This window comes from Falco cherrug, chromosome 1 (assembly GCF_023634085.1).
Source record: "Falco cherrug isolate bFalChe1 chromosome 1, bFalChe1.pri, whole genome shotgun sequence".
In the NCBI taxonomy this organism is placed as follows: Eukaryota; Metazoa; Chordata; class Aves; order Falconiformes; family Falconidae; genus Falco; species Falco cherrug.
Window position 1 is genome coordinate 96,770,267 of NC_073697.1, and position 14,193 is coordinate 96,784,459.

The 14,193-nt window shown below is 41.1% G+C and overlaps 2 protein-coding genes across 5 annotated transcripts; one reads left to right on the forward strand and one right to left on the reverse strand.

Moving 5' to 3' along the window:
• Nucleotides 1–719: 719 nt before the first annotated feature.
• Nucleotides 720–5,736, reverse strand: GPN3 (GPN-loop GTPase 3). Of its 2 annotated transcripts, none has more exons than XM_005434573.4 (8): nt 5,577–5,736; nt 5,380–5,488; nt 5,087–5,254; nt 3,873–3,997; nt 3,110–3,225; nt 2,359–2,455; nt 1,714–1,842; nt 720–958 (listed from the first exon to the last, which is right to left on the reverse strand). In XM_005434573.4, exons 1-8 carry the CDS (start codon nt 5,622–5,624, stop codon nt 896–898), a joined length of 855 nt encoding a protein of 284 aa, XP_005434630.2. In that variant the 5' UTR covers nt 5,625–5,736; the 3' UTR covers nt 720–895. The 2 variants fall into 2 exon arrangements, with proteins under 2 accessions (XP_005434630.2, XP_014131743.2); XM_014276268.3 differs by having other exon boundaries at nt 5,617–5,726.
• A 36-nt stretch (nt 5,737–5,772) lies between these two features.
• DENR (density regulated re-initiation and release factor) lies at nt 5,773–14,003 on the forward strand. 3 transcript variants are annotated; one of them, XM_055710170.1, is made up of 8 exons: nt 5,773–5,908; nt 7,219–7,333; nt 8,316–8,335; nt 8,620–8,704; nt 9,403–9,483; nt 11,586–11,702; nt 12,817–12,956; nt 13,721–14,003. In XM_055710170.1, the coding sequence occupies exons 2-8, from the start codon at nt 7,228–7,230 to the stop codon at nt 13,763–13,765; spliced, it is 594 nt and encodes a 197-aa protein (XP_055566145.1). In that variant the 5' UTR covers nt 5,773–5,908; nt 7,219–7,227; the 3' UTR covers nt 13,766–14,003. The 3 variants fall into 3 exon arrangements, with proteins under 3 accessions (XP_055566145.1, XP_055566150.1, XP_055566158.1); XM_055710175.1 differs by lacking the exon at nt 5,773–5,908 and adding an exon at nt 5,951–6,085; XM_055710183.1 differs by lacking the exon at nt 5,773–5,908 and adding an exon at nt 5,969–6,046.
• Nucleotides 14,004–14,193: the final 190 nt, after the last annotated feature.

Consider the following 14,193-nt stretch of genomic DNA (forward strand, 5'->3'; position numbering starts at 1 on the left):
CCAGAATTGGCGCTACTTGCCTGAAAAATTCCCAAGACCAATTTAGTATGTATTTAGTTACTTCTGTCAAGTATGTTCTTTGGAGGTATAAGTTTTGCTTCTCTGAAAGCACCAGACATTGTACTATAGAGGTAACGTATGTCCATAGTAGGAGTATGAGTTCTTTATTCCAGGGGAAAAAAAAGCTTACGTATTTGTTGCTGAATTCTTCGTTAACTGAGTTTCTAACATGATTGCACAAGACATTGCCGAGTTCTATTTAAACTGGTTTTTATTAAGTATTGTGTTGTGCTTAGGATGTTACTGATGTATGAACAACCACTTAAAGCCATGTGCAAGTTGCACCAAAAGTATCCTTAAGGTGGCTTAAAATCTAGGCTCTTCCAAAGTGAACGTGAAACACTCATGTTCTTCAAGAAGGGTGAGACACCACACACTGACCAGATGTCCATTTGAAGTTGCCAGTCATCTCTTTGCCTAATTCAGGTTCCATTCATGAAGTTCAAATTTCACCCTTTACAACAATTCTTTCATCTAATAACGAAACTAACTACTCAGTACTGGGGATAGAGGTTTATTACAACATACGACGATGGGCTTTTCCTCTTTTGCAAATGATTAGGTTTTTTTCAAGCACTCCCATGCTTAAATGAGACATGTCTATATGTAGGAACTTTTATATGTGTTAATGCTAGCCTATGTATTTTAACACACAAGCATAAGAATAAAAACGATTTATTAAAATAGTTATGAGGTCATATAGCTCACTTCACTGTAAGGATTAGTTACCTTACAGATAAGACATTAAGGATGTTTGTGCAGGGGTGGATTTTTTTTCTTTTTTCTTTTTTAACACAAGCAAGGTATTTTGCTCCCATTTTTGAGCATCTGTTTTTCACTCATCCACGCGGTCTTGAAAGTATTCATCCACAAGAGCAGATCTGTCTTCTTCGCATTCCTGCCAAAAAGAAAATGAAAAAGGTAAAAGCTGACTCATTCCTAGTGGCTGTTGCAGACTGTTTTGTGACATTTTGCAATGTTTTGCTTTAGAAACCACAACAGGAACAATGTCTAATATGGTTCCATAGAACACGTAGCAAAACTTTCTGAAAAGCAATTTGTTTCTGGAGCTATTGAAACTGTATAGCTCAAAATCTAGATCCAGGTATTTTGCATACCTGAAGAGTACAAAACAATTAAAAAAATGCAATAGAAGCACTGGACTTATTCCTGAGGATTTATGAGCTGCATAATAAAACTAGACAGGGCTTGGAACAGATTTTAACACAGCGTTCTTCTACCATGTATCTTACATGATAGAATTTATTCCTAATCTGTATCTCGTATGCAACACATGGATTCAACACAGGAATTTTCAAGGGAGTTTGAACAGTCATGGAGGAACAAATCTTAGTAACCTTAATGGTCCTTTGTTACCTTTGAAAGTTTAAAATTCCATTATTTTTAAAAACGAAAGCATTACTTTTAAAACACAACCATTTGATCAGTCTGCATATGCAAGATGATATTAAAGAATTTCACTTTTGTAATTGTAAAAGAAGACAATGTAAGCATTGTCACTGAAAGACTAAACGTGGCTTATTTTCAACCATACTAAGACAATAATTTATTAGCAAGGCAAAGGATATATTTATCTTACAACTTACATTATGGATCATTATTAACTTTTTAATCTTATCAGAAATACCTTACCTTTGGTTCTTTAAATTCAAGATCTTCTCCATACTGAATGGTAAAGTCTATGTGCTGCAGAACTATGTTTATACTTTCCTCATCAGAGCGATCAAAAGGTAGAAATCGAACCATACCGTAGTCATCAATCTAGAGAAAGGATTCCAAGGATGTTAGTAGGAGAATGCAGCAAGTTAATTCTCAATCACAGCACTCTAAGCCACTTCCTTAAACCACACTTGCCGGACTGCTAAAATACCATGTAAAGCCACACTGCAAACCAATAGCAATTCCCCACTCAGAACACCTGGCTGTCAGTCCTAAGTTCTACACAGCAGAAAAAGCCATTTTCCAAAATTGCTAATAGGATTCACAAAAAATGCACTGGCTATAATCCAAGTAGTATTAAGAATCTTATGCTAATCTGACAAAAAATCAAAAACTGAGTTTAAGTAGGCAAGAAGTAAAATGCTCAAGTGCCTAAGAATCTTTTAAATCCTGGCTTTGTTAGTAAGTCTGGTAGGTAAATACATAGTTTTGGGGTGAGGGGGGAGAATTATTATACTACGTAAAGTATGTAACAGCAATGAAGTCAAACCCCATACAGTGTGGTTTATAAATACAGGACTGAATGTAAAGGTACCAGTCAAAAAGCAATATACCTACCAATCCACATATAGATTTAGTCAGTTTTTTAAACATTTTGCTTTTCAACATATTTGTAGAATCTTCAATCATAGAATACATATCTGGATCTAAGTACCTGAGAGAAACAAAGTCATCACTAGCATCAAAAGAATCCTTGGTCACAGAGCAAATGAGTCATTGTGCTTTTATATAGCTATGAAAACCACCTATTGTTCTTTGATCTGAATGAACTAACTTCCTATCACAAATGTTTAAAAATAGGTTTTGTAAGTATTTGAATAACTCAGACTATGATTGCCAGTAGGAACAACTGAAGTGGTTTGTATTTTCTTTTAGCTAATGTACTTGTATACTCAAGGAAGCTTGAGGAAGGCCACAGGGAAAAACTTTAATTTGGTAATTTTAGCATAAATGCAAAAGGAACATGCAAGTAACTCAGTATGTTCAGTACCAAAAAAACTCACAGTATCACCTCTGGTTTAGGTTTTGAAGCACAGTATCCTGGAACGTCATTCAGAATGACATAAGTTATTCAAGGTAATTATTTACAGAAAAATCCAGAGATAAGTAAAAACACAGAGCCAGCCTTTTGACTCTGGCTAAATTGTAAGCATTCTATCAAGACATTTAAAGACTATGTTCAATGTAAAACAAATGCATCTCTTCCTGTTCCAAAAGAGTATGTTTCAATTGTGGGAAACGTGAGCCTGAATTTTGAGTGAATTTTGCCTCAATATATTACACTACAGAGTAAGTAATTTTAACTTACTTTTCTATTTCCTTCTTGGCTTTCTTGCTCAGCAAATCCATTTTGGTCATGATGTTAATCTGTGGAATCTCTAAAGAGATCATTGCACTGAGTGCAGCCAAAATTCCAGAGATAAACTTAAGGAGAATGAAAAATTATGTAGTTAAGTACAGAAAAACAAAACACCAACATTCAGACTATATGAAACATAGACACAAAGATGTGTTCGTATGAGGAGTGCAGCTCTCTGTTGGAAAAGGGAGGTGCCAAATATCCCTCTGTCATCTACTTCCAGAGCTCAAATCTGGAAATCTGAAAGGCGCATTAAGATAACCCAAAGCCCTTCTGGGGATTCTTGCTTGGGGAAAGTGGCTCTCTCCAGATCCGAGAAAGCTCTCACAGAATCACAGAGGAATGTAGGTTGGAAGGGACTTTTAGAAGTTATCTGGTTCATACAGCTGCTCAAACCAGAGCCAGTTTGAAAGTTAGATCAGGTTGCTCAGGGGTTTTGCCCAGTCAAGTTTTGAGTAACTCCATGAATGCACCTAACAAAGTCTTTCTGTGCCCCTGTTCTGGCCTGACCACTCTTGCAGTGCAGCTTTTCTTCACATCCAGCTGGAGTTTTCTTTGCCGCAACCTACATCTGAGGCAGCTGAAGACAGCAATCAGACCTCCCCTGGCTTAGCATGCTTTCCTTCAGGCTAAACAAACCCAGCTCCCTAAATTCCTCAGATTTATTTTTCTTTATCAGTATGAACTTTTACGACAGATTTCAAATGCATACCTTAAAAGATTCCACCATAAACTGAGAATCCACAAGAAAAACTCCACAGACGCGGAATTCCCACTGCTGAAGCTGATCCACCAGCTGTTTCATCACTGGCAGATGCGTATAGAGTTCGATCTGACCTAGGGCACACGTAGGGTATCAGTCTGCAGAAATGTGAAGCTCACAGGAACAGTTCACAGTTAACCATTACACAGATATGGGCACTGCACTTAATATAAATAAAAAACGATAAAGAAAGCATTCTCTTTCTTTTTAGACAGCTCTGTCTTTGGGTGAACTTACGCTGGTGAAATGCAAAAGAAAGAAAAGGGTTTTTCTTTCCCCCCCTTGACCTCCAGTTAGCGTTCGTTAGTGGTTGCCACCAGCGTTCCCACACCATAGGGTGCGATCAAACACCAGTGCGGTCACCCAGGTTGTCACCAAGATTGGGAATCAAACCTCTGAACACCACTGCAGCATTAAGAAGCAGGCACTCCTTCACTGCAGTGCTGGGTGCTCGGTGGCATCTCCACACACCAAGCCCACCTGTGTAGATTTCACCGTTACATTTATACATGAAATTACAAGGTTGTACACTCCCAGTTACGATGACTGGTTACTAATTTGTGTATCATTATAATATCTGCTGTGTTGTCCTCTTCTGTTACTACACTTGCGCAGGGGAAGGGTCTTCACCTGGGCAAGGGTCTTCTTGACCTGTGGGCATGACTTTTAATATTATAAAAGTAAGTTTTGTTGCCAAGTTGGTTGGTTAGCTATCGGCCTTGCCAAACTGTCCAATAGCTCATCCTATATACAACAGAACCTAAGTGCTCTTGCTATGGTCTGTAAAGTAAGGTTATTATGGTCTACAGAGTAAGGACTTCAAGTAACACAGTCTTGGATAACAAACAGCACAGCAACTCATATGTCATTGGTTAGTTAAGTGCTAACATAATGCTGACATGGAGGTCAGCTCCTTAAAATCAAAATGCTCCTATAGCTAACTGTTTCACAAACACAAAATATAGAAAGATTCAGCAAAACTTTAAGATAATCTGCAACAAGGTGAGCCTGGGACCAAGTTCACTCCCGACACACCTGAAAGTGACCCTGACAGCTGTTATAATGCAAAAAAAACCAACGTGAATGATTATGACCAACAAAAAAGCACTGGGAATTTTATGTGGCACATGAAAAACGATACCAAAACGTCGGCATTTGTTTACCTGGGCAATCAAACAATATATAGTCATCCTCCACGTGCCCAAGGCTTTCCTCGAGCCAGTTAAAGTTATTGGCAAAGTATTCCATGCAAAACACCAAGCCACCATTGGGGCCAAACCTTAAGGATTCATCTTCCATGACGTCGTCCACTTCTATTAACTCGCGGATGTCTGGAAGGACAGAGAAGGGAGGCGCTGGGGGGGGCGTTCCCTCCGGGGGGGCCGTTCCCTTAGGGGGGGGTCCCGTTCCTCAGGGGGTGCCGTTCCCTCGGGGGGGGCGGCGGCCCTCACCTCACCTGCCATGACGGGGTAGTTGAAGAGCTCGGCCGCCGGGTCCAGGTTGACCACCTGTACGGCGCGGCCCAGCGCCTCGCAGTGCTGCACCATGGTGGCGCAGTACGTGCTCTGCAAAGCACACACACACAGACGCCGTCAGGAAACGCTGTCGCTACCGCGGCCGACCTCTCCTCCCCGCCGCCCGCTCCCCCCTCACCTTCCCGCTGCCCGCCGGGCCCATCACCAGCTGCGCGTACCGCGGCATGGCGGCGCGCTGGGCCGGCGGCCTCCCAGCAACGCCAAAGCGGAGGCAAAATGGTCGCTCCGGCGGCCCGTAGCTGCTTGGTCACATGGCCCGGGTGGCCTATGGTGCACCTCCCCCCCTAGTACGGAGCGCCGGCGGGCTCAAACCGCGCCCCGTCAGGCCGCGTGGGCTCTCGCGAGACGGCGGCGGCGCTGGCCAGGGCGCACGTGCCGCGCGGTGTGTGGAGCCGCCGCCGGAGGAGGAGGAGGAGCTGCCGCGCCGCCGCGGCCTGAGGGGCCTCCCGGGTAACGCCATGCCGCTGCCGCCCCTGGGCTCCCCCCCCCCCTCTTTCTGCGTGAGCGGCGCTCCGCCGCTGCCCCGTCCCAGCGGCGGCCGGCCTTGCCCCGGTGTCCTGCCGGCCGGCCTCCCCCCCGCAGCTGCCGGTATTCATCTCCCGGCACCGGCCCGCTCCCTCTCCTCCGGTACCGCGGCTCCGCCTGCCCTCGCATTCACCCCCCTTCACCGCTCGTACCTCAGCATCCTTCCCGCTCCGGTGTTCTGCTCCCCCTCGCTTTCCCTCAGCGCTGACCCCCCTTTTCTTTCCCTTTCGCCTCAGCGCTGACCCCCCTTTTCTTTCCCTTTCGCCTCAGCGCTGACCCCCCTTTTCTTTCCCTTTCCCCTCAGCGCTGACCCCCCTTTTCTTTCCCCCTCAGCCCTGCCCTTCCCCCCCCATGTCTCTGCTCCCCAGCATGTCTGGCCCCCCAGCACCCTTCCCCCCGACTTCTACAACCCCCTACTGCCCAGCACCCTCCCCACTCCCTGATTCGGGATCTCCATGAGTACTCCAGCATCCTTCCCCTCACTGTGACTGTCTGCGCATTTCCCTGTGGCCCCTGCCCCAAACCCCCCACCCTTGGTACCCTGGTGTGTTCCCTCAGCAGTCTTCACTGCCCAGGCACAGCTTGTGCAGCACCCTGGCTCTGAGTCTTCCACGCACGTATCCTGCTTGCTCCCATGATCCTGGGAGAATTCTTGTGCATTGCAAAACCCTTCCCTCTTGACTCCTGTTTTTTAAGCCTCTTGCCTAAATGTGTGTGTGTAAACCATTATTAAGTATATTAGTGGGTTGAGTTTGTTTTGTTGGGTTTTTTTGCCAGTGTCCTAGGATCAGCTTGTAACTCAGCTGACACTGATTGAAATGACCCTTTTTCTTTGCTAATACACTGGCAGTGCCTCCCCCTGCTCCCCCAGTGCACCTACTGTCTGTATGCCACTGGTTTAACATGATACTTGACGTTTCGCTTAATCCAGTATGTTCTGAATTCCATGTGGTGTTGTCACAGATTGTTCTTCGTTTTACTCTGCATTTTGTGTCACTTTGGGTTTTTTCCCCTTATGTTAGAATTCCATACTGCTTCCTATCTTTTGGAGCCATTTCCCCATATTATTTCATTTATTTCTTGACTCCTATTTTTTCCTCCCTCATCTACTCTATACTATTGTGCCTGTTTTCTCTGGGATTTGTCACTGTCTGCGATTCTTGTTGAGCTGGGAAAGATGTGAATGGCTTTAACCCAGAAATGAGGTCCTGATTCTTTCATTCTGTGACCTCCAGGCTTGTGACATGGCCACAGATGTAGCTGAGCCTGTGGTCCCTGACTGCAGAGGAGACGTAAGGAGCGGTGCCAGGTCAGATGCTGACTATCCTCTTCGGGTTCTCTACTGCGGAGGCAAGTGCTGAAGGGGCAGTTATCCACGATTCTTACAATGTGCTGTTTGTGAGGGCAGCCTAGCAGAAAGCGTGAGAGAATCAGAGACTTGGTCAGCTTTTATTGAGAAGCTAGACCACAGTCAGCTTGACCTTTCTGAAATAGCTTGTGTTATGTATTTTATCTAAAGCAATTGTGGAGAAATGTAGGGTACGTAGGGTCTTCCCTCTGAGAGGTGGAGGTACTAACAGCTTTCCATGTGTAAAAGAAGTGGGAGTGGTGCTCAGATTGCAAAATGTCAAGCAGAGATCTCTTCCTGCAGAAAGCCAGTAAAGCCTTCAGCACAGAAAAGGCCTCTAAGCATTAGTATAACAATAAGAAATAAAGTTAGAAGTCATGAAAAGTAATTGTTGCGCTGTGTTTAGAATTATTGTTTACTCATTACATATGTTATGTGGATGAAGCTTAAAAGGGAAGTAAATAATCATGACATATTTTTTTAGATAAATACGTTATTTTGCTTTCGGCTTGAATACAGAGGATTAGGAAGGAATCCCTGTTGTGTGTGAAAGTCTGCACAATTGGTTTGGATTTGTTCTCAGTCCCCTCTTCTGGTCTTTGACAGCTCTTGGGAAACAGAAAGCTAAGCAAATTATATGGTAATTTATTAGGTATATCTTTCGCCTTAGGTAGAACTGGTGTTTTTTTCTGTAACTTTTTCCAAAGCTGTAGGCATCTCCTTCCTTCGTTGACTGGCTGCTCTTGCTGTGATGGTTTTATCCTAATGCAGACCACGTGAGCAAATGACTAATGAGACAAAAGTTAAAATATAAAGTTGTATCAATAAAGTAAGCTTTTTAAGTCAATGTGTGGTTATAACCAGAAGTTATGATGCAAGAAGTCATCCCTAACTGTAAAACGTAATTTTGAATTTAACTCTTAAGTCTGTAAGTGGAGAAGTTCTTTTTGTAATCTGTTTTTTTCCCCTCCCTTCTTTCTCCAGTCTGTTCATTGCCAACAGAGGTGAGTTAATTTTTTTTGTTGTTAGAGTTTCTTCTTTCTGTCCTGTGATTCCTAATTGTGATGATGCTTTCTGATCTTTTCTGGCTTTTCTTAATTGTGGTAGTTCTGTGCTTCAGCCACTGTCATCTTTAGGATTACACGAGGTTTCTTATGTGCTCTGGTATAGTATTTGTATTCAGTTGTCTTAAGGAGAAATGGCTGAGCTGAATAGCAAATGTATTTTGGTGTATTTGTGATGTAGTTTGTACTGTGCTAACAATGTTCATACGACCTTTCTTCTCTAGTACTGCGAGTACATGCCTGATGTGACCAAATGCAGACAATGGTTAGAAAAGAATTTTCCAGATGAGTTTGCAAAACTTACAGTAGGTAAGAATCTTTTCTGTTTTCTAGCTGATACGTGCCCTTAGACATACTCAGAAATCTTTGAGCTTCTCCAATTCTCATCTCTTCCTTTTTCCTGCTGTATCAAGTGTGAAAGTTAATAATTTTCTTAGGTGTCTTCCATGCTTTTGGATGCTGTGAATGTTTGTGGATGTTTGATAATGTCAGAAAACACTGAATAAACAAAGTGTAGTTTCAGTAATAATGTTTGAGCTTTAAGGTTCCTGTTGTAACCAGTTATCCACATACTTGTTTCTCATCTAATTAGTTCACTGGATTTTATGTCTGTCCAATCTACTGTGGGTGGTTGGAGGAAAGGTCATTAAGAATAGGAAACTTGTTGATTTGCATTTGAATATTTGCACTTCAATTTCAATAAAATTGAAATTTGCATTTCAATATTAACACTGTAATTAATTTCTGTCTCTCTGGAAATTATGTAAATAGGCTGTATTGAAATTGTAACTGTATCTTTGAGTTAACGCTTTTCTGAAATCTAGTTTGCCTAAGTGCTATAATGAAGGTGTAACACTTGTCAGTCAAGGGGCTGCTGCACTTAAGCGAAGAGTTTAGGATTTAGCAAAATATCACTGTACCTTAACTTCCTGTTCTGTAAGGCTGTGGTGGTCTGACCACTCATTTTGTTCTCTTTCTTCTCCCCATTCCTTTCTGATGTATTTAAGAAAATTCACCTAAACAGGAGGCTGGGGTTGGAGAAGGCCAAGGAACTGCAGAAGAAGAGGAGAAGAAGAAGCAAAAGAGAGGCAAGGTCTAAATAGTTGATTGTGGTACTGATTTATACACAGTTTGGGGCATCCCTTTCTCACCTGCTGGTCTGGACTGTGGCACAAATTTCTTGCATTTTGTTTGTTAGCTACACTTTGACTCTGCACGGAAGATGTCAAATATCTTTCTTCCAGTGGTAGCAGAGTTAGTGTGGTGATGTATGCTGGTGGAAGGATTGGGTAGTAGGAACAGCAAGTGAAAGATGACCCTGCGTCATGTGTCTGATTGCTTCTGTCATTGCTATTGCACTTATTCAGGGAGTAATTCTCAACCTAAAATCAGCTGGCTTGCCTCCCAGAATACTTGTTTCTGCCCTGTTTAACAGCGGTTTATAGGTTGCTTGCAGGGTAAACCAGGACTTCTTTCCTCTATTAATGCTTTGTGACACTGCTTTTGCTTTTTTTTTTCCTTCTACCCCTCCTCTGTATTCATGGAACAGGATTTGGTTTTATGCTTTTAACACTTATCACCTATGTCTTCATTAACAGCTACGTCTCTTCCCGACAATATTAACGAAAAACATTTTTAAAAAACACCTATGGAAGATAGAAAATACATGAAACAAATACACTTGTATTTTCTGTCATTGGAGTTCTTTCTGTTTAATTAATTAACATACTTTCCACTATAAATTAGAATACTGGGGTTGTTAATATGCATTTGCCTGTTAATGCATATTAATATAAATAAATATTAAGTCATAAATTATTATTTTTATAATGTACATAATAATACATAAAAGGAGTGTCAGTTGTTTCTGTAGTGTGTCAGAAATTATGGCTAATAGCCAAATAAGATTTGGATTTTAAGTCATGTATAGCTGCAGATGTTTTATTTTTGTGTCTTGGTAACCAGTTATGTTTACCTTGTCAGTAGGTTACATGTAGTGACAACAGTAATTTATGTTCTGTAGCTTGGATGCTTTTCCCAGAGACTTCAGGACATTTTCTTTCAACATGAATTTATCGTGTGGTGTGGTGCAGTTAGTTTTTAGTTTGATTCTAAATAGTGTATAAAATATTTAGGGATTTTCTCCTAGAATCTAAAATTTTATGAAAACGTATGGTATGGTGTTACGTATGATGATAGGAGATTGTTAAAGAGGGAGAGGAAAAACAAACATTTACAAAGACTCTGCAGAAATTTACTGAGGAAATTTTAAGACAGTTTACTGTCTTAAATTATCAGATAGCGATTTATAGTAATGTAGAATTGAAAGTGCCGCATGTTAGGAAAAGGAGTTTAGTTTCCTAAAAGGGGTGGTTAGTTTGCTTGTCAGAAATTCTTTAGGTTTTCATGCTGAGAAGGCTCAAGAACATGAGACTTTAGTTACCCTGGAGTAACTTGATGAGTGTATGCAAAGTTAGCTGAGATCTTAATCTGACTTGCAGAATCCTAATGAGTGGAATATATCTTTTGCAAACTTTACTGGGGCTAATAAATGCCTGATATGGGAAATGTTGCCTCAGGTTGGCCTAGAAACAGACAGTAAGAAAGAAGATGTTAAATCATGTGGAAGTTTGGCAATCAACTACTGTAGCTGGCTTCTGTTTCAGAGGTGTGGTGTTTTGTGCTGGCTCGTATAAAGATACATGGTTTGGACTGGGTTGTGCACAGTATCTAGAACTTAATCTGCTGTTTAACCCAGTGGCCCAAGTAGACGTCTCCTCGTGTCCTCGGTAAATGGTCATAGGTTGCTTTGCCTCAGTCACAAACCCTAAGGATCTTAATCTTATGAAAAACATGAAAGTAACAATTTTTTCCTAGGATTGCAACTACAGCACAATTCCTGGAAGAAGGGTGAAGTGTAGTGCAGTGATCAGTAAAGTGTGGGGAAAAACCCTTTTCTGATAATGGTAGCAGGGTTCTGCTGTGCAAGCTGCACTTGAACACACATTGACACGCATATATTGTTATTGCTTGTAATATTGAAGTATGACTACGTGAGACCTTTTAATAATAAAAAAACTGAAGTGGCAGTTCTTGTTTATAGGGATGAAATCTGATGTTACATGCTTTTTTCTTTGATGAAGTGTGAGATCATTTAACTAATTATGTAACCTTATGCTCTGTTTTACAGGTGGAAGAGGTCAGATAAAACAGAAAAAGAAGACTGTACCACAGAAAGTTACGATAGCTAAAATTCCTAGAGCGAAGAAAAAATATGTCACGAGAGTATGTGGCCTTGCAACGTTTGGTGAGTTGACTTTTGTTACGTGGGTTTTGTTGGGTTTAGATGTGCTTGTCTTTAACCTCATGAGATTTCTTCTGATTGTATTATATTGAGTGATCTGCTTCCATCTGTGCAAGGTGAGAGTCCCAAGGTGCTTTTAGCAGTTCCAAAGCATGCCAAAGGTACACTCACTTCCCTCTGTGATAATTAAAGTCCTTATTTCCATGGTGTTTTCAAACAAACAGGGTTACAGGTATTATTATTTTGAAACAGGGCTTCCCACAGCAGTCCACTTGTTAGACATTGGAGCAGTCTTACTGTCTTTAATTATAAAAACGTTTATTTTCAGCAAACCAATAACATATTTACTGACAATTAATTTTACATCTTCTCAAGGCTGATGAAGTAAGGCTTTAACTGCCTTTCTAGTAACGCAGTTGAATTATTGCCAAAGTAATTATATACCAATATAATTGGTATGTATAATATAACCAATACATAATTATACCAAATTAGTACACTAATAATGCTGTCCTACATAGCTTCGGGTCAGCGGCAAATAGCCGCTTGGTGTATATAACAATATCTTACTTCACACGTTGATCATGAATTCTGTTAAAGAGGCAAGTTTTAACCTTGGTTGTATTAACAAGATATTTACACGTTTCCTGCATGAGAGTATCGTTGGTTTTCTTGTGGGATCAGTAATATGCACTAGCTTGATCTGAACTGGGTACGTATCTTCGTGCTGGAAGTCAATCTTAATTGTTCAGACGTGTTTCTGAAAAGAATGAAACACTTCTATGGAAAAACTTGTTCAATAACTATGGAAGTGATGCAGAACTGGAGGTGCTTTTCAAACAGCTCTGTATGCGCTTTTCTGGTGAGTGCATGTAGCACACACCTGCATAAGCAGGATGTGCAGAGGACATTCGGCAATTTTTACCTTGAGAAGTTTGCTAGGTTTGTAGAGTCAGTTGTTTTGTATGTAAACAGGCTTCTGCTTTCAACAGAAACTGTAGCAACTGTAAACTGCCACTAGTTTTTCAACCATTAAAACAAGATTTTGGTTTTAAACTTGAGAAAATACTTTTATGACAGTGACTGTACTTAAAACTGTCCATTTTCCTGTAAACAGAAATTGATCTTAAGGAAGCACAAAGGTTTTTTGCTCAGAAGTTTTCCTGTGGTGCCTCAGTAACAGGAGAAGACGAAATCATCATTCAGGGGGATTTTACAGATGACATTATCGATGTAATCCAGGAGAAGTGGCCAGAGGTAATAAACCCTTTCTTCTGTCAGAGCTCTGGTTTTCCACAATAACCTGTGACTTTCCAATGGTTTTGAAAAAGCATTTCACCTTTGGCAGCACAGATTGTTGCACAGATATAAAAGACTAGTTGTTGCATTCCCGCCTACGAATGACTAAGTTAAGGGGTGATCAAACTTGAAGTCAAATGTTGGTTCCATTGTCCCAAGAAACAGTAACTCCTAAACATGTAGTGCTGCTATTGTGGGTACTACAGCGAGGAAGGCATGTCGGGATATGTCCAGCTGTCAAATCTCTCTGGTTTCTTTGTGACACTTATCTTAACAGTGAATGCCTATATATTCTTATATTGCCACCCTATTTTTCAGAATCTCTTAAAATATTGAAAATTAATTAAAAATTACAACAAACAAAACACGCTTGTGCTTCAGAAGAAAATGTTAGCTAATGTTGGGTTGAACTGAAATGTTGATGGCTGAGAGGTTTGGTTGCGCTGCTGTAATTGCAAGCGCTTGCTGTGACTCTCCCTTGTGGCGGTGTTTCCTGAGGTGAGTTCTTTCCGAGAGAGCTCTGGGGGCCTGTCTTTACTGAGAGCCCATGGGCTCAGCTGTGTCCCATGTCCTGTGTCACTCACGTAGGATTTACAGCAGGGAATCTAGGATGGTGCTGCATGCTTCTCCCGCACTGACATGTACAGTGGTGAATGCTGAGTGAGACATGTCAGGAGAAAATATACTTAATATGCTGTGTTTTGGCTTTTTTTTTTCCCTAGGTGGATGATGATAGCATTGAAGATCTTGGCGAAGTCAAGAAGTGATCATGAAAGACTAACTTTATTTAATCATATGGTTATAAATGATGTAGCCCAAGTGAGGCTTCTAAATCCATTTGCTCTGCAGTGAAACTGTAGAGAGCCCGTATCCTTGGCATTTTCACTGTTCTGTATAGGCTGCTTGTTTGGGTTTTTTTGTTGTGATATTTGCCAAAGTTAAACTGGGGTTCTATCATGCTTACGCATGAAGTAGATTTAAATAAAATTGCTGTTCCTCACTGAATACAGTTTCTGTTTTCTTGACAGCTAGTTCCCTCTAGCAATTTTACAGGAAAATCATAATTGAAATCATTAAAAGCTTATTTTTCATCTGCTCACCTTTCAGATGAACTGAAGTTAATAAGGCATATAGCTAATGTACAGAAACTTGTACGTCTGATTTCCTGGTGTAAAATTTGAGAAATCAGAGTGGG

What these genes read in the sequence shown, in the direction of transcription:
- GPN3 (XM_005434573.4), bottom strand. Translation starts at nt 5,624, where the DNA reads ATGCCGCGGTACGCGCAGCTGGTGATGGGCCCGGCGGGCAGCGGGAAG. An exon ending in GCCCGGCGGGCAGCGGGAAG is followed by an intron (nt 5,489 to 5,576) that starts GTGAGGGGGGAG and finishes TGTGCTTTGCAG; the next exon opens with AGCACGTACTGCGCCACCAT. An exon ending in TTATGGTGGAATCTTTTAAG is followed by an intron (nt 3,226 to 3,872) that starts GTATGCATTTGA and finishes ATTCTCCTTAAG; the next exon opens with TTTATCTCTGGAATTTTGGC.
- DENR (XM_055710170.1), top strand. Translation starts at nt 7,228, where the DNA reads ATGGCCACAGATGTAGCTGAGCCTGTGGTCCCTGACTGCAGAGGAGAC. An exon ending in GAAGAAGAAGCAAAAGAGAG is followed by an intron (nt 9,484 to 11,585) that starts GCAAGGTCTAAA and finishes TCTGTTTTACAG; the next exon opens with GTGGAAGAGGTCAGATAAAA. An exon ending in ATGTGGCCTTGCAACGTTTG is followed by an intron (nt 11,703 to 12,816) that starts GTGAGTTGACTT and finishes TCCTGTAAACAG; the next exon opens with AAATTGATCTTAAGGAAGCA.